The sequence below is a fragment of the Canis lupus genome, chromosome X (genome assembly GCF_048164855.1).
Source record: "Canis lupus baileyi chromosome X, mCanLup2.hap1, whole genome shotgun sequence".
Lineage (NCBI taxonomy): Eukaryota > Metazoa > Chordata > Mammalia > Carnivora > Canidae > Canis > Canis lupus.
Window position 1 is genome coordinate 3072865 of NC_132876.1, and position 27386 is coordinate 3100250.

Genomic DNA, 27386 nt, shown 5'->3' on the forward strand with positions numbered 1-27386 from the left:
GCTGTCTCTACTTCTCCAACTGTCTCATAAACCCATTTCCATTAGGATTTCAAACGTAACACTCCCTTAAAGTGTTGTCAAGGCTACAAATGATCTTCATGTTGTCAGACCCAGTACTCACATCTCTGTCCTTGCTTAACCTCTTAGCCATAGTTGATCATGCCTTCATTCTGGAAAATCATGATGCTCATGGCCTCCCTGGCACTCCACTTATCTGGCGGCATTAAAGATTAGGAGCACAGGCTCTGGAACTAGACTGTCTGGGTGCAAATCATGGCTGTGCCAATTAACAGCAGTGAGACCTTAGGCAGATTATTTGCCCTCTCTGGGTTTCCATTTGTAACCTGTACAAGAGATATGAGAATACCCACATCTGCCTCCTGGGGTTGCTGGAAAGATTACATAGAAAGTACTAAGAATAGAGCCCATTACATGGAGAGATGCTCAATGAAATCATATGGCCATGCACAGGATTTAGGACATGCTACCCCAAAACACAGCGCCTTGGTATATTGAATATTTTAAGATGAAAGAGTTTGAGAAAACAGCAGAAGCAAGCTTTCCCACCTTCTCCCTCTCCTCCCCACCCTTCCTCCACTGAAGCAGATCTTAAGACCCTCATGTGAGAGGTACCCTCCCTATACCCTGGGGAAAAGAACATCCAAGGGGCAGGGGAACACCAAGAAGAACATGAACAAACAGGCCTTACTAAGTTCCCCCCAGTTTACTACACTTAGCTCAAACCCTTTATCCTATCCTATCTTTTCACAACTTTCTATTCTTCACCAAACCTAGAGTGAAAACACTCAGGTTTAATCATTTCTTTGGGTACTCACTTCCTTAGGAGGGCTCCCATGTCACATGAAACTTATATTAAATAAATGTGTATGTTTCTCTCTTATTAATCTGTACATGCCAGTCTGTTTCAAACCCAACCAAAGACCCTAAGAGAGTCCAGGAAACCTGTCTGTTCTTGGCGTTCTCCCTGAGCACGTCTGCCCACTTCTATTGCCACCACCATGCAGTCCAAGCCAGTGTCCTTCCTCACTTCCTCCATGTCTCCCAGCTTCCACCCTTGCCCTGTGGCATCTACTCTCCACAAGTCAGCCAGAGCCATGGCCCTCTAGGATCTCAGTCTGAGTGATAAGGTAACCCCATTCACCCAGCTGGTTAAGCTGGAAAGTGGGGTTCCCTTTGAGACTCCTCTTTCCTTCTGCTATTCCAAGACCCATTTAAGTATCTCTTCCTGGGCTGCCCTTCTGCCCCAGCACTCACTACTCTGCAAAGTCGCTGTCTCCTGTCTCTTTCCTTCCTTCCTCCTTGATGTGATAGGAAACTCATCTCCTGCTTGCCCACTGACCCAAGCACCTGGTACAGTGTCTGATGCGTACACCAGAAATCTCTGCCAAATGAATGAAGGAAGCGATAAAGGTTCATTTCAAATGCAGTGTATCATCAAGGTGGCATTTCCTATCAGTGGATAAAAATTGTATCATTCAATAGATGATGTCGGAACAACTGGCCATGTGGAAAAACAAGCTGGATTTCCTACCTCGCTCTCCCCACTGAAATAAACTCCAGATGGCTCAGAAATTTAACGTAAAAAAATTGAAACCATAAAAGTACTAGAAGGAATCCTGGGGTGTGGACGGCCTTTCTAAGTATGTCATGAAAACCAGAAATCATAAAAGAAAAGACAGAAATTGAAAACTTCTGTATGGCAAAACCCACTAGAACGGTCATTAGACAAATGACAAATGAAGAAGAGTTATTTGCTATTTGTACCACACAAGACAGGGAAAGGCTTAATCTTCCTAGAATAAAAAAGGGCTCCTTTCAAATCAAGCAAGAGGAATACAAGCGGCAAAGAAGGGAGCAAACCATTCACAAAAGAGGTTCATTAACATATGAAGGAAATGCAAATGCAGTCAGAAATTCCAATCCTTCCCTCAGATATGAAAAAGGGAAAATGGGGTATGGGAAACTGGTCCCTATCAGGACCTAGGGGCCCTAGGGCTGAGAGGATTCATTGCTGCAACCTTTTTGGAATGGCCATCTAGAAATATCTAACAAAATGAACAACGGAGACTTCCTTTGACCCAGCAATACTAACATTTAAAAATTCCTTTTATTATCTAATATGTAAAATGGTAATATATAAATTATATGAAATGTGATGCTGATAAACATCTACCCACTAGCCAACATCATTATCTATGCCTTCTGCCCTCAATCCTGGTACTAACGATGACCTATCCTGGCTAAAAATGAAAGGCCAACTGCTTGAGCTCTTGATCCTATCTCCTGCCACCCACTCAGGAACATCCCACTAACATTTCACCTTTGCTCTTGGGTCATCAATTATTTCCTTCTGGCTGGATCATTCAGATCAGTATGCAAGCATGCTATAATTTTTCCCACCATAAAAAAAGCAATTTCTTAGGGCACCTGGGAGACTCAATGGTTGAGGTCTGCCTTCAGCTCAGGTCATGATCCTGGGGTCCTGCAGAAGCCTGCTTCTCTCTCTGCTTATGTCTCTGCCTCTCTCTGTGTATCTCTCATGAATAAATAAAGTCTTTTTTTTTAAGTTTTTTTCTTGATCGCATCTTTCTTTTCAGCTACTCTCCATTTATTGCCTTTCTCCCCTTCTTAGGAAGAATCCTGGAGAGAAGCCTCCACATTCTCTGTGCCTGATTCCCTTCTATCTCACTCCCAGCACTGAACAGAGGTGGCTTTTGTCAAAGCTACCAGTGCTTCCCACGTTGCTAAATCAAATGGTTTTCATTTTTTAAAAGATTTTATTTATTTTTTTATTCATGAGACACACACACACACACACACAGAGAGAGAGAGAGAGAGAGAGAGAGAGGCAGAGACACAGGCAGAGGGAGAAGCAGGCTTCATGCAGGAAGCCTGACGCAGGACCCGATCCTGGGACTCTGGGATCAGGCCCTGAGCTGAAGGCAAACGCTCAACCGCTGAGCCACCCAGGCATTCCAATCCAATGGTTTGTAATTCTCATTTTACCAGACAAGTCAGCAGCATTTGATATAGACACTCTTTCTGTAAACACTTTCTTTTGGCTTCCAGGATACCTTACTCCCCTGGTTTCCCTTCTACCTCACTGGCTCTTTTTAAGTTTCCTTTGACGTCTTTTCATTGCCCCTACCTTGTTCAACTTAACTTTGGAGGGACCCAGAACCATCATGTCTTTAAAGACCATCTGAAGGCTGGTTACTCCCATATTTACATCTCCAGTTCAGCCTTTCCCCCTGAATTCCAGGTTCCTATATCACAAGACCTATGCAATATCTCTACTTGCATATCTCTTAGGCATTGTACTTGGTGTCCCAAGCCAAACTCCTTATCAGTCTTTCCTTCCAAACCCACTCTTCTCACAGCTATCCCCGCAAAGTTGGTGGTAACACTACCCTTCTCGTGGCTTGGGCCGAAAACTTTTTTTTTTTTAATAATAAATTATTTTTTATTGGTGTACAATTTTCCAACATACAGAATAACACCCAGTGCTCATCCTTGGGCCGAAAACCTTGATGTGATCTTTGACTCCTCACTTTCTCTAACCCCTCACATCCAATCCATTAGGAAATCCTTCAGCCCTACCTTCCCAATAGATCCAGAAATCCACTGACTTTTCCCCATCTCTACCACTTGGTAAGTTTCTGGTTGTCCTGATGTTAAGAACAACACTGCTCTAAACATTCTTGTACATATCTGATCACCCAGGCAAGACATTCTGTAGATGAGCAGTTCTCAAGCTTGGGTGGACATCAGAATCCTCTGGAGGGTTTATTAAAACCCAGAGTTCTGGACCTTACCCCCAGAGTTCCTGATTTGGTTTGGGATCCATCTGCATTTTTTTCTTTTTTTTTTTTAAGATTTCATTTATTTATTTATGAGAGACGGGGGCGGGCAGAGACACAGGCAGAGGGAGAAGCAGGATTCATGCCAGGAGCCCGACGCGGAACTCAATTCTGGGGCCCCAGGATCACGCCCTGAGCCAAAGGCAGGCGCTAATCTGCTGAGCCACCCAGGGATCCCCCCATCTGCATTTGTAACAAGATCCCAGTTGATGCTGATGCTACTAGTTGGAGAAATTACACTTGGAGATCTATAGCTCTAGGGTATATTATACCCAGGGGTGGAAATGGTGGGTCATAGAATAAGTGCATGTTCTACATGACAACAGAACACTGATCTTTATTCCCACCAGCAGTCTGTGAGAATGCCTAGTATTCTATAACCTTGCCAACACTTGATGTTGTCAGATGTGTTAGAATTGCCACAGTAGTAGACACAAAGTGTCAGCTTTTTGTGGTTTTGAGTTGTATTAGTGGTGTTTATCCTCAGGTGGCAAGTGCATGGGATATGGGGTGGGGGACAAAGTACAAGTATACTTGTAACATTCTTTATAATATTAAGAAACTGGTAACAATCTAGGTTTCTATCACTAGGTACTATCAAAATTTACAACAGGATAATATGTGACTGATCAAGATGATGATTATAGGTCTCTAGTTATGGACATGGAAAATGCCTATAATACATTGTTAAACAAGAGGGCAAAAGGAGTTTACATAAGATACATGACAGCATGTATAGTGTGATTTCATTTCTGTAAAATTGTTCAAAGGAATTGAGAAACACCTCAGAGAACGTTAATACTTGTTATCTTAAGGAGATGAATTTGGGGTTGCTATTACTTATTTTCTTTTTTTTAAATTTTCTGTGATGGTGATTCTTTTTAAGTGTGTATATCTCCTTTTTCTTTAAAAGAGTGATTTTGAAAAAAATACATTCTTGTATTTCTGCTTGTATATGACAGAAAGTATCTGGAAGGTTTCACATGAAACTGATCAGAATGGCTGCTTCTAGGCAATGGGTTAGTGTGGGCCGAGTGGGAAGGCACTTTGAATTTTCTCTTTATTCCATTCTGTACTCTTTGATTTTTATGACAGTGTATTACTTTCATAATAAAAAACACTAATAAAAACAAAAAAGAAAAGAGAGCTATTCTTAACACCCAAGCCAACCCTGCCAGCCCCTGCTGCTGCCAGCCCAGCCCAGCCCACCTAGTTCTGCTGAGGCTCCAAAGACTTCACAAGGAACCCACTTAAGTCGTGCCAGACCTCCTCTGGCCAGGGAGCTTTCAAGCTGTGGAGCCAAGGCCAGTTGTTGGGCCGCCCAAGAAAGAGTTTCTCCTGCTTCTGGGTGCTGCCTTGAGCCAAAAGCAATGTGTCACCCCCATAAAGCCTGTGGCTCTAGGCTCCCTCACCCTCTGTGCTGGAAGAAGAGGCCAGCCCCCTAGAGGGCCCAGAGAGAAACCATTAACACAGCCGAGGAGCTGACTGTCAGAGGTGGGCAAGCCCCGATGATGAAAACCTGTTTCTCTAGCAAAGCACTTTTAAGTCTGTAAAGATCAGAGGTAGGAAGAAATAAATTCTACAACATCAGGAAGATGTAGAGATGGTGAACATGAGCTTATCTACAGGACACTTGGATGGCAGAATCAGAAATCTTCCTGAACTGAGAAAGAATTAATTTGACTTAAAATAAACAAAGACTTCACACAGGGACTGGATCTACAATGGGACTGTCTACAGTTGTAGTTTCTCAAAAGCCACCAGAAAGGGATGCTTTCTCTTCACCGCAGCCTCTCTGAAGGCTCTGGGTGACTACCACACCAACACATATAGCTCAGTCCTTTCATGGAGTGTATCATGTGGTCGTCATGTGGTTTTCCTCTGTCTCCGTCACAGCCCACAAGCTCCAGAAGGCAGAAACCAGCTCTCATTCCTCTCCTGCCTCTTTGTAACAGGCATGGGGCTTAGCACACACTAAGCACTCAGTAAGTATTGTGGTAGTGGAACAGGATCATCTCCAATGTAAAAATAAAACAAAGGGCCACCTGGGTCACTCACTCAGTTAAGCATCCGACTCTTGATCTTAGTTCAGGTCTTGATCTCAGGAGTTGTGGGTTCAAGACCCGTGTTGGGCTCCATGCTGGCTGTGAAGTCTACATAAAAAAAGGAAGAAGAAGGAAAGAAAACAAAGATGCCATTTTGCAAATGCCCATGTTCCAAAATCCAAGTTAGACAGTCATAGCTGGATACCTCCAGCATCACTGCCCAATATGCTATGGTCCAGTACACCCATCAAGCAGGTAACACAGGGGCTTGGCTCAAAATGCTGGGGTCTAGACCAAGACAGCCTCCCTGGACAAATTCCTCTCCAGGGAGTGGCTTGGAGGAGGTGATACTCTTGAATATATACTTTCTCCTTAATAAAACAGCCATATAAAACAATAACTGAAATCTAGTGATGGGACTTCATGGTGCTTCTCCCCCCTACCTCCACTGGCCTTTAGCTGTCCTTCCATGATTGTATTTGGTCACTCTTAACATTTGTGTGAGGATAATATTTGTTCACAAGCAGGAGCCCAGTAAATACTTGGTGTATATTTAAAATAGGTTCAATTGTGCTTTTTAAAGCTCTTTTAAGAGTCATATATATTCACTGTAAAGTATCAAAACTGTATCAGACTGTATGAAGTCACCCAGAAGGTGCTCCCTGAGATCCATCCCTTGTCCTCTCCCCGTGATACAGGACAGAGGGAAATGAATCCAGGGGCAAGTTTCATGTGGCCACACATATGTTCTGAATGCCTACTTTGGGCCAGGCCCTGGTCCCAGGTGGCCCTGTCTGGTAGTTGATACAAAAGTTCCTAAGAGGCTTAAAATGTCACTGAGTCCTGGGGCAAGACTAGCCACTAGAATGTGATGGGAGCCAGTGGGGAGAGGACAGAGAGATGTTTGGGGAAATTGGAGAGATGGTGCTAGGAAGAGGAGCATGGAGGGGAGCCTGAATGTGACAGAGATCATGCCCATTTAGAGCCTCAGACCTCAAGGAAGGATGAGGCAGAGGTAGAAGGTGACTTCAGGTCACAGGTCTTAGCCCCTGGCTGTGTCCACAGAGGACATGGGTTGCTCTGTCGTCTTTTGCAAAAAGAGAGAAAGAAGGAGGGAGAGAGACAGAGAAGGAAGGAGGAATCTCCTGTCATGGAAATGCTCACCACCATCTGATCAAGGCTCTTTGCAGCTCATTCCCTATGTGTAAAAGTTGGACTCAATGGCAGTTTTTTTTTCAAGATGAATAAATCTTTATTCATTTACTATATTTCCCCAGGGAAAAAGACAGGGCAGGGAGAGGGCCAGTATCTGCTTCAAAATAATAGAAGGAAGAAAAAAAATAATAGAAGAGATAATCTTCAATGTCATAAACCAACCTCAATGGGGTTTGGGTGAAGAAGAGGCCTCCTGCCCCATAAGCTTGGGAAAGAGAGGAAGGGATCAGGAAAATGGTACAGGCAGGGTGCCTCCCAATGTGGCCAGGACTCCACAGAAAGTTAAGTAAATGTGGCCTCACATTCAAATTTTATTAGCTCATCTGTGGCCACTTTGATGCAGGTTTCTTGCACCAGCAGAAACTTTCATATATGACTATGATATATTTTTATCTCCCCTTTCCCTGGCTGCCACTCCCAGGTTCAACAGGGGAGTCCCCCACTAGCCCTCTCCTTCTTCAGTTTAGAGGGGTTAAAGTGTTGTTAGGCCTATGCACAAAGAGGACGTTTGTTGCTCATTAGAACATGGAATGGGCTTAACCCTGAGGGAGTTTGGGCTATAAATGAGAAAGAGAGAGGGTGCCTACTTGCTTAAGTTATTTGGACTAATCTTTTACTTGGGAATCAGATGTATTCATGTGAAATAATTGAGAAAGGGAATGGGGTAGAAATTTAATCTTCAGGACCACAGTTCTGAGGGGAATGTAATGAAAATGGCTTGAGAGATAGTGAGGCTGAAGGGCCCATGTGACAGCCAAGTGGAAAAGAGGAGCTGGCAGTAGGATATCATGGGGCTGTGGCTCAGGAAGACTGTCCAGAGTGGAGGCCAAGTGTGGTGGGTTAGAGGCAATTTCCAGTGACCTCCGTGGAGGCCACAGAGGACGTGGCAGCATGGTAATGTATGGTATGTATGGTATGGCTGTATGGTAATGGCTGAGTGCATGTAGAATGATAAGAAAGGTCAGGGAGGAGCCCTGACCAGCTCCACCAAAAGTTCCCTATGAGGAAGGAGCCTGGGAAGAAAAGGTCAGAGATCAGGCATCAGGAGTCACATTTGCCAAGACACATCCTATTGCAAGGAACAGAAACTCCTAACCTCCACTTCCATTAGCTCCATTAGCCAGTACATGCGGAACCAGGTTGGGCGTGTTTGTGGGAGCTGCACTAGTCACACCAATAGTGATACTAATATTTATTGAACTGTTACTATGTGCTAGACACAATGCTAAGTGTCTCTGTTACTAGATGTCCTGGGAAAATCCTTTTGAGGGCCTCAGATTCCCTTTTTCTGCCACTTTATAAGGAGACTTTTTTCCTTTGGTCAAAATTAAATTATTGGAATTGTGTGGGCTTTAAATAGAAGAGAGGCTGATGCAACTTGCTGCTTATGTCAGAGTTTAAACATTTGTGCAGAAAGCCACGTTTGAAAGAAAGCATGTGATTGGCTTTTAGCAGGATATTTCTAGAGAGATCAGAGGATGACTTGCATTTGGGAAGCCCAATCTTAACCATCTGGCTGCTTGCAAGGAGAGAGAACTACACAAGATCCAGATGAGGGCACTGAAGCTCAGAGTATTGAGGTCATTTGCCCATGGCCACTCTGCTCAGGAGTGGGTGAGCCTTGAGAGCAATCCAAGGTACCCAGGGCCCTTCAGAAAAATATCTCTGCTGGGTCCCAGTAACTTTCCCCAGGAGACTCAGCTGCCTGACTCTGAAAGTCCTACAAGGGACAGTACACACACATGGATGCATACCTCTGTGTTTGTGTGTGTGGGTTACAAGAGACTTCATATTTTACAGATTCTACTCCCTCTGTCAGACTGAAGGTCAAAGTTTATCCTGAGAGCAACCTTTCTGAAGGTGCAGGGCAGGAACGGCAGGGACAACCTTTGAAATATACACAGGTCCAGGCTCTATCGTCAGAGCTCCAAAGTCTTTGAGATGAGGTCTGACTATTCACATTTTTAACAAATGTCCTGAGACTCAGATGTACTCCAAAGATTGAGGACCGTGGCTCCTGAGTAAGGCATCGGGGTGGGGTAGGGAGTTTCAGGAGAGTAATGCAGGGGTGGGGCTGGAGCAGCTGTAGGGCCTGGAACCTTCATCAATCCGGTTTGTCAGCCTTGGGTCTTGGGGCATGAAGGTGTCAAGGATACCAAGGATATGAAGGTAATTGAAGGATGTTACTTGAAATGCAGTTCATTTAGAAAGTTTGACTATTGGTGTGTTATTGTTCTCAAATTGAATTTCATTAATCATTTACATCATTTCATTATAATTTACATTAATATGAGTTGATCCTGCAAGACTTGGTTTGCAATTGCAGGATAATCTAGAAGTTTCAAACAAACTACAAATTCATAGGGAAAAATGTAATACAGAAAGGTCCAAGTAGTCCTATAACCTTTTAAAAATTGAATAAGCAATTAAAAGTCTTCTATCCCATAATGGTTGATGTTACATGCCAACCTGACTAGGCTACCTTCCCCAGTTACTCAATCAAACACTCTTCTAGGTGTTGCTGTGAAGGCATTTTATTGATGTGATTAAAGCCATAATCAATTGACTTTAGGGAGATTACATTGGATAATCTGGGTGGGCCTGATTGAATCCATTAAAGGTCTTAAGAGCAGAGCTGGAACTCTCTGGCAGGAGCTGAAGCTGCCATTTCCAGGAGGCCTGCCCTTCTTCACAGCCTGTCCTATGGATTTCAGGCTTCCTACTCAGCCCCTGCCATGATGTAAACCAATTCCTGCTAATAAATCTCTTATATAGCTAGTACTGATTCTGTTTCTTTGGTTGAACCCTGACTGATACACTTCCCCTCAAATTTTTTATGTAGTATTTTCCATATTAAAATATTCAAAATATTTTCAACTTTCCATTATGATTTTTGACCTACAGTTATTTAGAAGTATATTGCTTAATTTCCAAATATGCCAAGATTTTCCAGCTATGTTTTTATTATCAATGTGTACCTAATTTGTATTGTTATCAGAGGGCACATTCTATATGGTTTCAATCCTGTTCTCTGTAAGTATCTTTTGTTTTTCATTCATTTCCTTAAACATAGTAAATGTAATTCTTTTATAGTATGTGTCTGATAAGGAATGGTGTCACAGGTGAGCCAGGGAAAGTGACTGACAGCTGAACTGTGGAGCTAGCATCTCCCTGTGGAGCTAGGACATGTTACTGGGGGATCAGTATTCCCCACCCATCAGTTATTTACATGCTATCTTCACTAATTTTTGCCATACCGAAGTACCACATAATTATGGACTTAAAATGTGTTATTTCAATTCACTAAGTCGTTAAAACTCATATATATTTACATAAAAGGCAAACTTTACATTGCTATTGCAAATAGAAAATTAGTCATTTGTCATAAATAGAAGGTAAACCACAAAAAGAAACATTACAATAAAAAGAGAAAAATATGACACATCATCTAAAATACTGTGGTTTTGTGAATGCTTTAAGGCTAAGGCCTGCCCTCTTGCTGTGAAAATGGAAGATTTACCAAGTATTAGAGGACTTAATGAAATGCTAGCACCACAGGAGAAGGATGGACTTTCTTTCTTTTTTTTTTTTTAAGGATGGACTTTCCAATAAACTTTATAATACGATATTAAAAGCACTTTTCTTGTCATTTTGCAATCATCATTGCAAAATTCATCAATGGATGCTGAATATAAGAGGAGAAGGCAGATTTTGTTTAAATTATTTTCATGAGGGTAAATGTAACCATACAGGGGAGAACTTGGCTATCACTTTGACTGGATGATCAAAATGAACATCATCTAGATGATACTCTTACAAGGACACAGCATCACTTCATTGTATACTTGTTTTTTTTGTTTGTTTGTTTGCTTGTTTTTGTTTTATTTTTTTTATTGGAGTTCAATTTGCCAACATATAGCATAACACCCAGTGCTCATCCCGCCAAGTGCCCCCCTCAGTGCCCATCACCCAGTCATCCCACTCCCCACCCACCTCCCCTTCCACTACCCCTTGTTCATTTCCCATAGTTAGGTGTCTCTCATGTTTTGTCACCCTCACTGATATTTTCACTCATATTCTCTCCTTTCCCTTTATTCTCATTGGGTACTTGTGTGGAAAAAAATGTCCAGGGATCTTGTTGCATATCATACAAAAAATTAGTTCCAGGCAGATGGCAGATTGAAATATGACAGGTAAAACAACAAGTATTTTATGTATGTATGTATGTATGTATGTATGTATGTATGTATGTAGGCTCCATGCCCAGCAGGCAGCCCAATGTGGGGCTTGAACTTATCATGACCTGAGCTGATATCAAGTGTCAGATGCTCAATCTCAACCAACTGAGCCACCCAGGCACCCCAAACAACGAATCCTTTAAAAGTAAAACAGGAGATGGGTGGGGAGATGGGGTAATTGGGTGATGGGCATTAAGGAGGGTACTTGAAGTGATGAGCATTTAGATGTTGTATGCAACTGATGAATCACTGAATTCTACCTCTGAAACTAAAAAAAACAAAGATGTTAGTATAAAGATGGTTTCAAGAAAGAAAGAAAGAAAAAGAAAGGAAGGAAGGAAGGAAGGAAGGAAGGAAGAAAGAAAAAAAGAAAGAAAGAAAGAAAGAAAGAAAGAAAGAAAGAAAGAAAGAGAAAGAAAGAAAGAGGGACGCCTGGGTGGCTCAGTGGTTGAGTGTCTGCCTTTGGCCCAGGGCGTGATCCTGGAGTCCCGAGATCGAGTCCGGCATCAGATTCCCTGTATGGAGCCTGCTTCTCCCTCTGCCTGTGTTTCTGCCTCTCTCTCTGTGTGTCTCTCATGAATAAATAAATAAAATTTTTAAAAAATAAATTTTTAAAAATTAAAAAAAAAGAAAGAAGAAAAGACAGGAGAATGTCTTTGTGAACTTGGAGTGGTCAAAGATTTCTTGACCATGACACAAAAAGTGATAAATATAAAATAAAAACGTGATAAACTGAATTACATGCAAATGAAGAACTTCTGTTCTTCAAAACACATTGTTCAAATGCAAGGCCACCACAAATATGAGAGGAAATCTTCAAAATACAGAGATCCAACAGAACATTCATCCGGAATACATCAAACAATCAGACAAATAAACAACTATTATAAATCAACACTAAGGGTAGGCAAGCCAGTAGGAAAGCAGATAAAGGATCTGAACAGGTGCTCAGTCTCAATAGTTCTCGGGGAAAATGCATATTAAAGGTATAAGACCTGGGCAGCCTGGGTGGCTCAGGGGTTTAGCGCTGCCTTCAGCCCAGGGCATGATCCTGGAGACCCGGGATCGAGTCCCACATCGGGCTCCCTGTGTGGAGCCTGCTTCTCCCTCTGCCTGTCTCTCATGAATAAATAAATAAAATCTTTTAAAAAAAAGGTATAAGACCTAACATTGAAAAGACAAAGAATATCAAGCATTGGTGAAGCCATGGGGGCAACTAGAGCACTTATACATTGCCAGGGAGACGGTAAGTTGGTACAACCACTCTGGAAGATTGTTGGTACTTATCTATTAAAGCTAAATATATGTGTTCTCAGAACTGGCAATCCCAGTTACAGGTATTATTAGGAGTTGAACCGTGTCCGTCCAAAATTCATAGTGAAGTTTTTTCCTCTGCCCTGTACCTCACAATGTGAGTGTACTTGGAGCTAGGGTCTTTATAGACATAATCAAGTAAAAATGCAGTCATTAGAGTGGGCCCGAGGCCAATATGATTTTTTCTAAGACATTAGGATACAGACTCGCAGGGGAGAAGATCATGTGAGGCCACAGAGAAAAGAGAACTGTCTACAAGCCAAGGGGAGAGGCCGCAGAAGAAACCAAACCTGCCGATATCTTGATCTTGGACTTCTAGTTTCCAGAACTGTGAGAAACTAAATTTCTGTTGTTTAAGCCACCCGGTCGATGGTACTTTGTCATGGTAGCCCAAGCAAGCTAAAATGGATACACTCAACACGATTGCATATATATATTTGACAAAAGGCATACACAGGAAACAGCCACAGCAGCATTATTTGTAATAGCCAAAAGCAACCCCAATGCCCACTGTAGTAGAAAGAACAAGTCATGGTATCATGGAGAATGGACTACAACCACAAAGAGCAGTGGAGAATGGACTACAACCGCAAACATATGAATGCGGAGGGAGAGAAGCCAGATGTGTAAGGGCACATATAGTGTGGTTCCATTTACATAAAAATGGGCAAATCTAATCCCTGCTGCAACTGTGTATGAGAGTGGTTACCCATGGAGAGGTAGTAGTAGGGGGTGCCCAGAGAGGGGGCTTCTGGGGAGTTAGTCATATTATGTTTCTTGATCTGGGTGCTTTTACACAGGTGCATTCTCTTTTTGATTGGTGTTCAAAAAGATATCTTTTGTATGACATGCATATTCTTTTTAGTGTCTATTTTGCTTCACTAAAAAGTTTAAGAATATTTGCTTCACTAAAAAGTTTAATAATATAACAGCACCAGACTTGGAGGGTTTCCTTCCCCCATAATCTGTAGCATTGGAAAAGAATGAAGCAGGAATAGTCTTTCTTTATTTGTTGTAAGTACCATTGATGAGGCTCCAGCCTACCTGCTGGGGACACACAGAGTGAGAGCAATTGGCAGCCTTCGCCTGGTGCTCAGTGGGAGATGGCAAGAGCAGATTACCTGTTCATGCAGCCCCTGCTGTCCCCTGGAGGACAAAGGGATCCCCAAAAGAGTCAGGGAGACCTGGGACGAGGCTGTTGACATCATCCAGGTTAATCAGTGGCACGGTTGAAGGCAGGACTCCAACTTGGTCCCCTGATTCTGGACACCACAGCATACCCACTATCTATCCATGGGGGACCCGCCCCAGCCCTGCCTGTCCCCACCATGCCTTGCAGACCTTGGTCTGGAACTCTCCCCAACTGTGACTTGGAATAGGCTCCTGTTTCCAGGCCTTGCAAATAGCTACTTGCTCAACTCAAGTACTTCTCATCTGCTGGGGTCCTGAACATAAAGGGTAAGGGGATTGTTCTCCTTAGTTCTACAAGGAAAGGGGTACACAAGCCCCGAGGATCAAAGAGCGAGCCCCACAGGGCTATTTTGTGGAGTATTTGAAGATACATCTGAGTTTTTGTAGGCTTTTGTTTAGAACTTCCATTAAGAGCATTTCAGTTATGTGGGACAGGGGTGTGTAGTTCAGATACAGACACATACACACATAATCACAGAAGCCATCTGTGTCACACGTACTTGATGGGCCAAGAGTGCCTATAGCTGCTCATTTCCTGAAGGCCATGGAGCTGAGGAGGGTAGAGAAGGCCCTCCCTGATCCGTGTTCCATGGGACAGTTGCAGAAGGCATAACATGTTACCACAAGACGAGGCTCAGAGCCCAGCAGTCACCAGACTGCCTGTGGCTAGATCTGGGCACAGAATGGAAATGATGTCACTAGAGCTTCACATTATTTCATCCAATTAACTGAGACTTAATTAGTATGTGCAAAGTGCTTTGAAGCTGAGGAGAGCTGTTTATTTGGGATTGGGGTGAAAGCGGCAAGCTCACAGCAGCAGTACAAGGAGCACGGACCTTCGAATGGAAAGACTGGCAAGGCTTCTGCTTCTCTCTTGCTGGCAGGAGCTAGGGGACCCTCCTACACAGTGTCCCCGGGCTGCCACAGTCAAGTGCCACACGCTGGTGGCGGTGGCGGGGCTAAGACAACAGACATTTATCCTCTTACAGCTCTGGAGGCCGGAAGTCTGAAATCAAGGTGCAGGCGGGGCAGTGCTCCCTCCAAGGGCAGAGCCTTCCTAAGGCTTCCAGCTTCCGGCTTCCGGCTTCCAGCTTCCGGTGCTGCCCCAGGCACTCACTCCTTGGCTCTCAGTCCCATCACTGCAGTCTCCACCTCTGTGGTCCCCAAAGCTGTCTTCCCTGTGGCTGCGTCTCTATTTCCTCTTCTCATAAGGGCTCCATCATATTGCTTTAGCACCCACCTAAGTTACCTCATATTCATGCACGTGATAAAATCCCATTTGAGAAGAGTAGCACACCTAGAATCTTTGGTTCTCTCAGCCACTCCTAGGTTCTTGTGCTGAGGAAAGTGCTCGAAGGAGGGAAATTCGCAGGCATGAGGGCACTCACTGGCCACTAGAGATCCGATGGGCACTGTTATGGGTGGCATGATGTCTCCCCAAAAGATATGCTGACAGAGTGGGGACAGGTGGGCTCCAGGGAGCCAGTGCCTGTGCTGGCACTGCAGGGGTCACAAGGAAGTCCCCAGCAGGCACTGCCTTGGTGGACCCCTCAGTGTGGAGGAAGGCAGGTACAAGAACCAGGAATCTTATGCTAGTGTCATTGGTGGAAGCAGCCCCGGGCAGGCACCAGTGAGAGCCTGGGAGAGAGCATACCATGAGCTTCACCTGGCCTGGCTGCCAGCCCAGTAGAGGCTTGTAGGAGTCAGCCAAGCAAAGAGGCCAGGAGGCATTCCAGGGAGAGGCTCTCACACGCTGCCATTAGCAATGGGCTTCCCGGCCCAGTGGGAGTTCCTTTCAAGCTCCTGAGCAGACTGCCTTTGGAGCCCCTGGCCCTTTGACATGTGGGCCACAGATGTCAAAGGTTATCTTGGACCCCTTCACATGGAAAGCAGCTTCTTAGTCTTCAGTAGTCTGGCCAGAACTGACTTTGGAGAAGGGGGCAATCAGATAATCAGCCGTGAGCAGGTTGAGGACCTGAGGACCCTTGGTTCTGCAGTAGCATGGCATGCCCACTGCTGTACAGCCTAGTGACTTGGGGCCTTGCATGTAGCCTCTGCCTCCCTTGCAGGGCCTCATCTCTGCAGGCTTGGCCTCAGCACCACCTAGGCCCATGCAGGAAGTCCCTTTGGCTGGCTGTGGCTAGAGGCCTCTGAATGGCCTTAGCTTAGCTTCTGAGCTTCACTTCCCTAAACACTAATCCCAGCCCCAAAGATGGCACACAGCCTACTTCCTCTCCTGCCAGGACATGAGACCCACCCAGTTCCAGGATCAGAGGCCCCAGTCCCAGACCTGCAGGCAGTGCTGGGTCCTAACGCTTGCTCACCTGGGCCACTGGATTCTCGGGCCTTTCTAAACCCGCCCTGTAGATCCACCCACATTTCTCAGCACCTTCTGAGCCAGCACCATCCTATTAGTGACCTCTGTACAGGTTTCACAATCATCGGTGGGTGCCAAACTAGCCCAATGAATTATGTGAATGGTATCTGGCAGACAGGGCTACAAGGATCTAGCAGTTTGCTGGAAGCCCCGGGCCTGTGTCTCCCTGCCAGTTTGGTGAGGGGATACCCCTCCCTAGATTCACAGCTGTTGAGCCTGTTGGGACTTGCCTGTCCTTTGGTTCCCTCCCAGCTGGAGGCCTGCCTTGTACCCAGGCCTCAGGACCTTCCATGTAGGCCTCAGACAGGGCTATATCTGGACAATGTCTTAGTCAACTCCTGAACTTGCACTTGGATTTGGATAGAACCTCATACTTGTCTGCTTTTGCTAGGCCAACCTTGGAGGACCAGGAAACTCCTACCCTGCTGAAAAGCCCAGAGGGGTGCTTTTCTAGATCTCATGTACCTTGTTAGCCACTGTGGTAGACTGAAGAGTTGCTCCCCAAGATGCCCACCTCTTGAGCTGTGTTGATGGAAGTGGAGGTTGGAATGATGTACTCTGAAGACGGAGGTGGGGCCACAAGCCTCCCTCTGCCCCCCGTCCCCGCGCTCTTCCCACCATCCAAACACACATGCCACCACGTCTCTCTTCAGATGGCAATCGAGTCCAAGCTCTGTGACCCACATTGGACTTGCCCTGTTTGATTGATTCATTTATTTTTTGAGAGTAGCCAACCTCATGGGTGTGAGGTAATTTCTTATTGTGGTTTTGATGTCAATTTCCCCGATGATGAGTGATGCTGAGCATCCTTTCCTGTCCCTGTTGGCCTAGCAGTCACTCTTTAGCAGAGGTTGGCAAACTTTTTCTGCAAGGCGGAGGGTAGGAACTATTTTAGACTCTGTGGGTTACATGATCTGTCATACGTGGTCAACTCTGCAATAGTAGCATGGATGCAGCCATAGATGCTATGCAAACCAATGGACGTGGCTGTGTGTCAGTCACATTTTACTGACCAAAGCACAGGCAAACAGGATTTGATCCCAAGTTCACACATTGTGGACCTTTGCTCTTAAGGCAAAGACCACTTGGGTTATTACTTTCTCTGTGGGACTCTCGGAAGGGGAAGTGCTCTGTCTCAGACACTTCTGCATCCCTCTGGACTTAGCAGGTGCTCAGTTCATATTTTCTGAATTAATGGTCCTCACAGAGAACAAAGCCAGTGGTGTGTGTGTGTGTGTCTCCTAGTACCTACCAGAGAAGGTGTCTCACAAGAGTTGCAGTACAGAGCAAAGGCTGGGAAGCTTTCACATTCTTCCCTCCTTTTTTCTCCTACCCAGGTCACTCAGGGAAGTTTTCTGGGCCGAAGGGGCTAATAATGCAAACACATCTCCTGTGGCTGAGTGGGTGAAAGAAAGACCGGGCTAAGGGAAGGCTCTAATTGGGTCCACTATCATTTGGAGTCTTCCATAATTGATGCTGAGGAGAAGAGGTGTATGCTGTTGATGGAAAGTTCTAGTGTCTCTCCACATGCCTCTGTTTGTCTCACTTCCTAGCTCTTATTTGTGCCCTTTCACCCCTTGAGGTTGCAAAGCCTCAGATCAGGGCACCTTTGCCGTGTTAGCTGCCTGAATCTAGATGGGTAATGTGGGGTGTACTGGCCTAGGGGATCGGGGGCTTGTGGTTTAGCCCGGGCTCTGCTAATTGCCTGAGTGCCCTTGGCGCCATGGTGGCTTCTCTCTGGGGCTCCCCCAGCTGGTCAATGTGGGTGTTAGTAGCTTTGTCCTCTTCATGCCCTTTCATTCTGGTCACACTTATTGGGCAGAGAAACAAATCAAAAGCCTTTGGCCCTCAGGAATGTAGTAGCTTGTTGGAAAACTGGACAGCTAAGCCAATGACTGATGGCAATGCAGGCTGGGCTCTGTAGGAAGCCAGAAGAGAGAGATGGAGGGAGGCGGTGGGGGGGAAGCTGTGAGGAGTAAATGAAGTTGGGGATGAGGTTTGAAAGAAAAGGAGCTGCCGGCCCAGCAGGACCAGATACCCTGAGGTGAGCTGTGCAGATGCGAATGCAGCTAAGGAGCCATGAGGAACTTAGCTGATGCTAATGAAGCCTGGGATCCCCACTCTGGCCCTTCCCCCTCAGCTTGTTTCTGTTGGACCCTTCCTCCAAAGCAGGCTTCCCTACAGCTGCTGGCACCCACCCCACCCGCTTGCATTTTGTATTGGGCCGCAGTCATCTGTGAGAAGCTAATCACAGCTCTGTGCCCTCTCCCAAAAAAAGACACACACACTCACGGATGCCCCCAAGGCAGTGTCCAATTCATGAGGTTCACAGACCTGCCAATTTCATGTCTGAAAGCCAGCCCTGGAACCTCTGCTCCAGCCAGTGTCATTGTTGCTGCTGTTACTCTAGGATTTCAGGCCAGGCAGGCGGTTACCCACATTTCTTGAGCACCCACTCTGCAGGGACATTGGTTGGCTCTACCCTCAGGGAGCTCCTGGCCTGGTGGGGGTGGATGCACTGAGGGAACACACTAAACAAAGCAAAGATTGAGAACTATAGGCTGGGAGCCCAGAGCAAGTAGATGATTTCCAATTGGGAAGATCAGACTAGGCTTTTGTGGGGAAAGGGATCTGGCCATTCTGGATGTGGGGACATAACAGGGAGAGGACACGGAGGGCAGCCAGGGCAACCTGAGTAAGGGGATGTCTGACAGGGCATGAGCAGTTTGGCTGGTGCACAAGAAGTGAAGCCTAGTGGAAGAAGCTGGAAAGGTGGACTGAGAACAGGTCATGATAAACTGGCTGCAGAAGATGTTTAAGAGAAAGTTGGGGCCCACTGAAGTGTTTTTGACAGAGGAGGGACCGATCTAGGTCTCTTTTAGGAAGGACAACCTGGAGATACATACAAGCTGGATCAGGGGAGGCAGACAGATCAGCTTGGCTGCTTCGGTACACCTGGCCCAGGTGCAGTTAGGGCCAGGGGGCGAACTAGGTCAGTATCAACGCGGAAGGAAGAGGGACTGAAGTGAGAGACTCAACGAACATGCAGAACTGGACATGGACTTGCAGCTGTCCTCAGCTGGCAGAGAACTGCCTTCCTTCCAGCCTGATGCTACAGATGGATGTGCCATGGGGAGGTGCAGGCTGAAGTCAGTTCTCCGGGATGTCATTTTAGGGAAGTGTGTTGCAAGGTTATCAGCCATCAGAAAAGGGAGGGGTTGCCATGGCCTGGGGACTTAGGCTGGTGAGCAGGACAAGTTCAGCCTTGCCATGGCTGAGGCAAGGTTCCAGCTGGACTTGGTGACCTGGCGGGAGTCTGCTTCGGTGGTTTGGAACCACGGGTGGGACCTGTAAACAGACTGGCAGGGCCACTGGGTCTCCACTCAGTAGGTCTGAGGTGGGGCCCCATCATTTCTAACAAGCTCCCAGGGGGTTGCGGAGGCTATGCTTTCTGGGCAGTCGGACTTTCTCCAAACAGATGGGGGTGACAGAGGTCTGAGTCAGGCATGCAGGGCAGAGCAAGGAGCAGCCATAAAAGCCATCTGTGGTGGGGAGGGTGGTTCCACTGCAATATCAGCTCCAGGCTGTGCCTGTTTTATTCACCACCGAAGCCTAGGCGGTGCCCAAGAAACGTGTAGAAAGAACGGGTGAACAAGACAAGTGAGCAGGCAAGAGGTTCCCTGAGGAAGTAGAAGATATGAATGGGTTGGACAGTGTGGAGTTCCATGAGGGACAGCTTTTGCCAAGCAAGCTGGAAGGACAAAGCCGAGGGTCCTCTGGTCTGCCAGGCACTCTTCTAGGCCGGAGACTCTCCTCCTAGCAGCTCTGAAGGTAGAGTCTATGGGTCCTATGCCCTGGCCTCCTCTTCCCTCCCACTCCTCACAGGAAATCAAGCAGCGAGCTCTGAATCCTTCCCATGTGCTTCCACTAAGGCTTCATTTGTATTTCCGTGGCTGCATCAGTGCCCAGACTTTTGTCACTTCCTACCTGATCTCCGAGGCTCCACACAGGGTGGCAAAAGGAGTTTCTCGATTTTTGCCCGCCACCACGTAAAGTGTCCCTGGTTTCCCACGCCTACTGGATACAGTGTAGCCCTCTTGGCTTGGCATCCTCAGCCCTGCTAATCTCTTCAGCCAACCCAACCTCCCACTGCTCCACGCCGCCCACCCCAAGCCAGGCTGGTCACTTCTGTAGTTCATGGAATCAGAGGACAACACACGGCTGACTCTGAAACTCACCTTTCAGCCTGAAGTGCCACCTACAGGCCTGTCTTGCCTGGAAGCTTCGTCTCCCCTCCTTGAACTTACACCATGTTGCCTCAAACCTGTGCACCATCTTCTGTCTGGTATTACAGGGGCTTGTGAACGTATCTTGAGCTCCTCAAAGTGCCTCAGGGGTAAAGAACTTGTCTTACTTCTACTGGTGCTTCCCTGCCCCTCAGCTCAGCACACTGTCCCCCCAGGTGGGCGTGATGCTCCTATCACACAAAGCTCATGACCTGTACAACACCTTCACTTTATTCCAGTGTCCCCGGCTACCTCTCCACCTTCTGGACAAAGGCAGAGAAGAAAACAGAAGTCTTTAACATTACATTTCGATTAGTCTGGGAAGAAACTGGCTTCTGTAAGCAGAACATCACCAGAAAGCTGGGAACACTGAATCCTATGTGCTTTGCCTTTTGGAAATAAGCCCAAAGGGTTCTGAGTGTGAGCTGCAGAGAAATAGCCCTTCCTGCATTGTCTCAAGGAGTTTCTGCCAAACCACGAGCAGATAACGAGTACTCTTCTCTCTGACCTTTTCAGTGCTTTACTGGCAACAAGCCCCACGTCCCATGTTAGAAGAGGAGGCGGGCCCCTTGGGCACACTACCACCTTGCAAGTAAGAAGGACCATGGGGCCCCACTGATAGAGAGGTGTCTACGAAAGAATGTTTTATGAAAAAACAATGCAGGCAGGCACATCAGCTGTACCTGAGAACTTGGAAAACTTATAAGGAGGTGGCCAACCAGCAGTCCCTTCCCTCTGGAGATTGGTGGGGGGAGGGGCAGCAATGATTTAAGCCTTTAAAAAGTTTTTGCTTTAAATTCTGTATCTATTTGAAGTTTCACCATGTATTTCAGACTTCTGCTTTTTCTTTCTTTTTAAAGATTGCAAGATTGCAGTCAAATCATGCATCTTTTTTTTTCTTTTTTTAAAAAGATTTTATTTATTTATTCATGAGAGACACACAGAGAGAGGCGGGGGGAGAGACACAGGCAGAGAGAGAAGCAGGCTCCACGCAGGGAGCCTGATGTGGGACTCGATCCTGGGACTCCAGGATCAGGCCCTGGGCTGAAGGCAGTCAGTCGCTAAACCACTGAGCCACCCAGGCGTCCCCTCTGCTTTTTCTTTTAGGGTATATGTAATATGTGGCTCCTTGAACAGGCTGTGGCTTCTCTCTAGTACTGGTTTGCATGGAAGTTAAGTCTACTTTCCCACCATCAGTCAGCAGGTGGATTTTTTTCCCTACAGCTTCCTCAATTATGTAGAAGGACATTGGAATGATAAGTGACCCAGGAGAGAGGAGGGGTGGGGGTGGGGGGAAGGAGAGACGGAGAACACAAAACAGTAGAATATGAAGCTGCCTGCTTTAAGAAATTCCAATCAAATCTAACAAATGAGAGACATGTCTGCTGTTTCCTCCACCCTTGTGGTCATGGAAGAGCTGGGTGTGCTCTCTTCTAACTGGCAGGAGGAGACCCAAGCTCAGAATAAATTCACTTGAAGGAGGTTAGTTTGTTGGTCCACAGGGGAGAGTTAGCAGCCAGGGAATGCACCGAGAGGGCCCAGTCTCCGGGTGGCATCACTCAACCTTCCGCAGGTAGTGAAAACTCTGCACGGTCCTTTCTATGGCGTCATCCATGGTGACCAGCGGCCGGTAGCCCATGACCTTTCTGGCTCTCTCACAGCTGTAATAGTGGAACGTGCCAGCCAGTGCGACCCTCATTGGTGTGAAAGTGGGCTGCAGCTGGATGACAGGACTGAGAAGCATCACCAAGAGGGACACTAGGAGGGCCAGGTAGTAGGCCACCCAGTAGGGGATGTGGTACTTGGGGGCCTCATAGTTAAGGCCTGTCAGGATGCGGGACAGGAATGTCCAGAAAGGGATGGGTTCATCATTGGTGATGTGAAATGCCTGGAGAGAGAACAAGAAGTTAGAAAATGCTCCCCAGCTAGAGAGGTGGGCAAGTGATGCTTGGAACTTGGTGCTCAGGCACAGGGTGATGGTTCAGCCCAGGGCCAATATTTTGGGAAGCTAGCGGCCTCTTCCACCCAGTGTCTCCAATATGCAAAGGTCAGCCAGTGGCACAGATGCTTTTTTGATCTGGAGCTATGGGCAACCTTAAGGTGCAGACAGGAAAGGTGAGTTTTATCCATGGGCCAGCCAGGATTTTTAAGTGAAGCTTAGACTGCACTCTGGAAGGTACATTGGTTAATTTGACTTGATCATGTTAGTCATGGTAAAGCTCCTTATCTTCAGATGCAACGAACAGGTCACATGCCATTTCTCAAGTGTGTTGTGTTTTGGTCTAAACCAAAAGCCATACACCCACCCTACCCTCACCACCCTAAGCATCACAGGACTGGGAAAACAGCAGAGGTTCAGGAGAAAAATGAGACCCAAATAGGGGGTTCCAAAGGCAGTGGTGAGAAACCAGGAAGATGGGGGCCCTATGACCAAGAGGAGAGGTGAGAGGATCTAATGTGCTTCCTCTTCTCTGCATGACAGCTCACCTCCCCTGACATGTCCATCTTGCCCACTAGGTGCCAAATGCCGGGAGACTGAGATATATCCACCCCTCTGGACGGGGAGGGGCACGAACGTGGGTGGGCAATGGGGGAGAGATGGAGAGATTTCCAGAATGACTGGGAGAATAAATGAGTAGCACGCACCCCCACCAAATATACATGGGACCCTGCTGAGAGCAGTCACATTCACAGTGGGTATCCACGTCATGTTACATGAATGCTTGGTCAATCCCAGCTTACTGGCTCTGGACTTGGCCTGTCCTGATGCAGCCCTGCAATGTCACCACACTCCCGACCACAGGGGATCAACCTCAGACCAATGGGATCCTAAAGCATTTCAGCCAGGATGCAGGATCAAGAAGGCAATTTGCCAATGAATCCAATCACAGGGACATGCAATCCCAAGACGGGCAAACATGCATGGGGCAGGAGAAGCAGGTGCCTTACCTTCCCACTCACGGCTGTGTCTTGGGACAGGTGTTCTGCAGCCAGGATGTGTCCGTGCACCACGTTCTCCACAAAGGTGAAGTCCACCAAATTCTCCCCGTTTCTGTGGGTATACCGGGCATGGTTCCACTGTTAAACATGTGCAGGGGCCAGGATTCCTGGGGCCCTCAGAGGCTCTGGGATATGTAAGGGCCAAGCAAGGAGCCTGAGAGCCCAGTGCCAACATGGATCATGTTTGCTCTAGGCTTCTATTTGAACAGCAACCCTTCGACTTCCCCTAGGACACTCTGGGCTAATGGCTTGCTTTGGCCTTGCACTTTCCCACCATCTCTTCCTAATCCCTCAAAGCAAGAAGTCAGGGTGGCAAGGAGGTGGCAAGGGAGGAGAAAATAAAGAGAGAAAAGGGGAGAAAGAAAGGAAGGAAGCAAAGGTGTACTGGGGAAAAAGCCACACTCTGTCACACACTCTGTCACCAACCACAAAGGCCTTGCCATCTATACTTTCCTTGAGAAGGAATGCAAACACCTCTACCTGCCTTCCCAGATCCAAGGAGAGTTGAAGGCCTGGCCCTTGACCCTGTGCCGTCTCCCCCCCACTCCCCGAGCATGTATCCTCAACTTTCAAACAGGGACACAAATATTTTTCCAGGCTATGTGATGGTATACTATACTGAACAGTGTCCTCCCCACCCCCCAATTCATGTCTCCTTGGAACTTTTGGATGTGACCTTATTTGGAAATACGGTCTCCGAAGATATGATCTACAAGTTAAGCTGAGGCCATACTGGGATAGGTTAGGCCCTAAATCCAATGGCTGGTATCTTCATAAGAGGGGAATTTGGATATGGACACACAGAAAGGATGCTCCCATGAGAGTGGAGACAGAGGTTAGAGTGACTTACCTACAAGCTAAGGAACATCAAAGACTGCTGGACACTACCAGAGCTGGGAGAAAGGCTTGAGCAGATTCTCCTTCACTTTCCAGAAAGAACTAACCTCTCCCTCCCCACTGCCAACACCTTGATTTCAGACTTCTCACCTCCGAAACTGGGAAAGAATTAATTTCTATTGTCTTAAGCCCCTCAGTTTGTGGTCATTTGTTGTGGCAGCCCCAGGACACCAACACAGAGGGCAGCAGAGCAGGTGCCATTAGAAAAGACCTAACCAAACAACACCGAGCCTTGTCAGGGGGTCAGGGAGAAGGCCAACTGTAGGCCAACTTACCCAATCATGAACTTCATCTTGCCTTTCCTGGCTGCTTCAATGAGGATGGGGACCAACTGGGGGTCCCTTGGGCCGAAGATGCCATGAGGGCGAATGGCCATGGTTAAGAAGTTCCGCTTGGGGTCATTGGCGTCCAAGACTGCCTATAAGAGAGCAGAAGGGGCATGTCCACAGCACTGCTCACAGAGGACACAGAGGCTGCCCTCTGCTCTGCTATCATTTGGGGCTACTTCGGGAGCCCACCCACCCAAAGCACCCAAATTTGAAAACAGGACAGCTGGGTCAAAACCACTGTGATCAGGGTGCCTGGCTGCCTCTTAATCTCAGGATTGTGAATTCAAGCCCCACATTGGGCACGGAGCCTACTTTAAAAACAAACAACAAGAGTATGATCAAAGAGAAAGGCCTGGACTTGGGTACAAAGACTAGAATGCACGAATGCAGCCAGAGGAAGATGAGCCATGGCAGCTATTCATGGAAGAGATCGGAGGGTTCCAGTTGCTGAGTTAGCCGTGAGCCTCCCACCCCTCCTGCCTTAAGCTCCATGTGCTCATTTCTACCACTCCTGATCTGTTCTGCTCAGTTTGGGGTACCACCTAGGAAGGGATTCTGATGAACCCAAATGGGCCAGGAAGAAGAGACCGAGAAGGTAAAGGGTCTGGGAGAAACAGGACAAGTCTTTAGATGTGTTCTGTGTGGCTCAGTGGACAAACGAGAACTTGAGGGCTTAGAATACTAACAGGTTGGGCCTCAAAGGTAACAAAACATCCCGAATGATTTATTATGTTAATGGGAAAAATGGGGACCGTTACAGTTCCTAGCTGGATGGGGCTGTGCGCTGACTGAGATGACTCACATCAACTGTTTCAGGAAGTATGTGTTTGATAAGTAGACTTATTGTATCACCTCATCTAGGATTTCCATTCTATGGTGGCAAAATTCTTGTGCACATTTTGGCCCCAGTTAGTTTAAGCTACTTGACTAACTTTATTACCAGTTGAGAGATCTGAAAGCCAACAGCGAGTTGCGTGCCAACAGTGGCTGACAGGGGGCTCCAGGGGGGTTACTGTTGCAGGCCTTTAGAGGCTTTGCTTACTCCCACTTGAGTGCCCAAAAGTTAATGAAAGTGAGGCCCCATGGCTGTCACCTGCAGCTGCCGAGCACAGGGGGTGAGAATCCCAGTGCCTTAGGTAAGAGTACACAGGGACCCGCAAAAGCCTCAGTGCTTCTTGGGCGAAGTCAGGTGGGAGCTCTGTGAGGCTCTCTGTGCTCCAAAGAGCAGGGTGCCAGAACCTGGAGACAGGACTCCTCCAGCTTACAAAAGGCCAGGCTTCCACGCCTGGACTGGGGAGGCCCTTGTGTCTTCCTGTACACGATTCCTGGGACTTTCTGACCTGGAGTAATAGCACACAGATGGGAGACAGCTGGCTCTCCGGCAGCTCAGGAACTCATGCCAATCCAGCACCAAGCTCCGGTTCGATATGTATTGGCTGTGAAATGCAACCTCAGTGGGCTTGACTGTGCAGTGAACACCTGGGAGAAGTAGACTCACAGCTTCCCCTGCTAAGGTAAGCTGCTGGTGGTCAACGAGCATCCATGGTCTGCAAGTGGGTATGTCCTTATGGTAATATTCTCCCTGGATGTTAGTCCTGGAGCTAGCTGCCATCAGGGTCCCTGGAACCCTGGAGTCCAAAGGCTTAGTGCCTGTTACTCAACCCAGCCTACTGTTAAAACCAGGTGCTCCCTGGCAAAGTTGGTCTGCCAAGTGGAAACCAGTACCTTGTCAAGTAGTTTTCCTTAAAATAAAGCAAGATCTTGTCATGTTTAATTTAAATAAGGTAGGGAGGGCAAGAGTGCCACAAGGAAGGTGTGTTCAAATGAAAATACTTGTATGTTAAGTCCAAGTTCTGCCGGAGTGCTTGGGATCTTCATAAATCACCTCTGATTTCTGTGGCAACTGAGTAATGTTGCATGGCACAGAGGTTGAGTGCCGGCCCTGGAGCTAGACTGTGTGGGTTCAGCCACCTGCTAGTTGCACAGCCTCAGGAAGAAACTGAATCTCTGTGCATCTCTAACCTGGTGGTGATAATAGTACCCACCTTTGTGGGGTCATTGTGAAGTTTAAATGAGGCAGTTCCTAGGCAGTACTCAGAGCCGAGTCTGGTCACATTAAGCTACAGTTATTCTTTTTAAAATTGAATTTCAGCCACAATTTTACTTCCCAAGTTAGGTCGGCAAGCCTGAGAACACTAACTTTGTAAATGATTTTCTTAAAAATCTAAACTCTCCAGATGTTCATGGCACTTGCTCGTCACTCAACCAGTTCTCAGGTACATACTCTCTCCTGTAAGATTTTTGTCTCCGTGTAATAGTCAATGGGTTTCATGGCATAAGGCAGGTCTTCAGTTCCATTCTTGATGTTGACGCCCTCAAAGATGACACTGGCACTGCTGGTTAAAATGAGTTTCTGGCAGAGGAGAAAGGAAGGTTAAAAAAAATACAAGTAAGAAATGATCTTTATTAAAACAATCCGATGTTCATTCATGAAAGAAGATCAAATGGTGCCTGTTTGCAACACTCATACGCAAGGCACCGTATAAATGATTTATTGTGAGGCTTTGCTTTTCAGCCCTTCTTAAAATAATTCACAGATCACCATCTTTTGTA

The 27386-nt window shown here is 46.7% G+C and overlaps 2 protein-coding genes across 4 annotated transcripts in view; both read right to left on the bottom strand.

The window, feature by feature from the left end:
• The window catches only part of ZNF185 (zinc finger protein 185 with LIM domain), a 76738-nt gene extending 70709 nt beyond the window's left edge, over positions 1-6029 (bottom strand). The window contains exon 1 of the mRNA XM_072816746.1: positions 5940-6029. The gene's annotated coding sequence lies outside the window, so the exon portion shown is untranslated. The remainder of the gene's footprint in view (positions 1-5939) is intronic.
• Positions 6030-21436: 15407 nt separating this feature from the next.
• NSDHL (NAD(P) dependent 3-beta-hydroxysteroid dehydrogenase NSDHL) overlaps positions 21437-27386 on the bottom strand; it is a 34074-nt gene continuing 28124 nt past the window's right edge. For all 3 annotated transcript variants that reach the window (XM_072816766.1, XM_072816765.1, XM_072816767.1), the window contains 4 exons: positions 27058-27186; positions 24720-24862; positions 23497-23599; positions 21437-22435 (listed from right to left, as the gene is read on the bottom strand). In XM_072816766.1, coding sequence (XP_072672867.1) covers positions 22103-22435; positions 23497-23599; positions 24720-24862; positions 27058-27186 — 708 coding nt within the window. In that variant the 3' untranslated portion in view covers positions 21437-22102. The remainder of the gene's footprint in view (positions 22436-23496; positions 23600-24719; positions 24863-27057; positions 27187-27386) is intronic.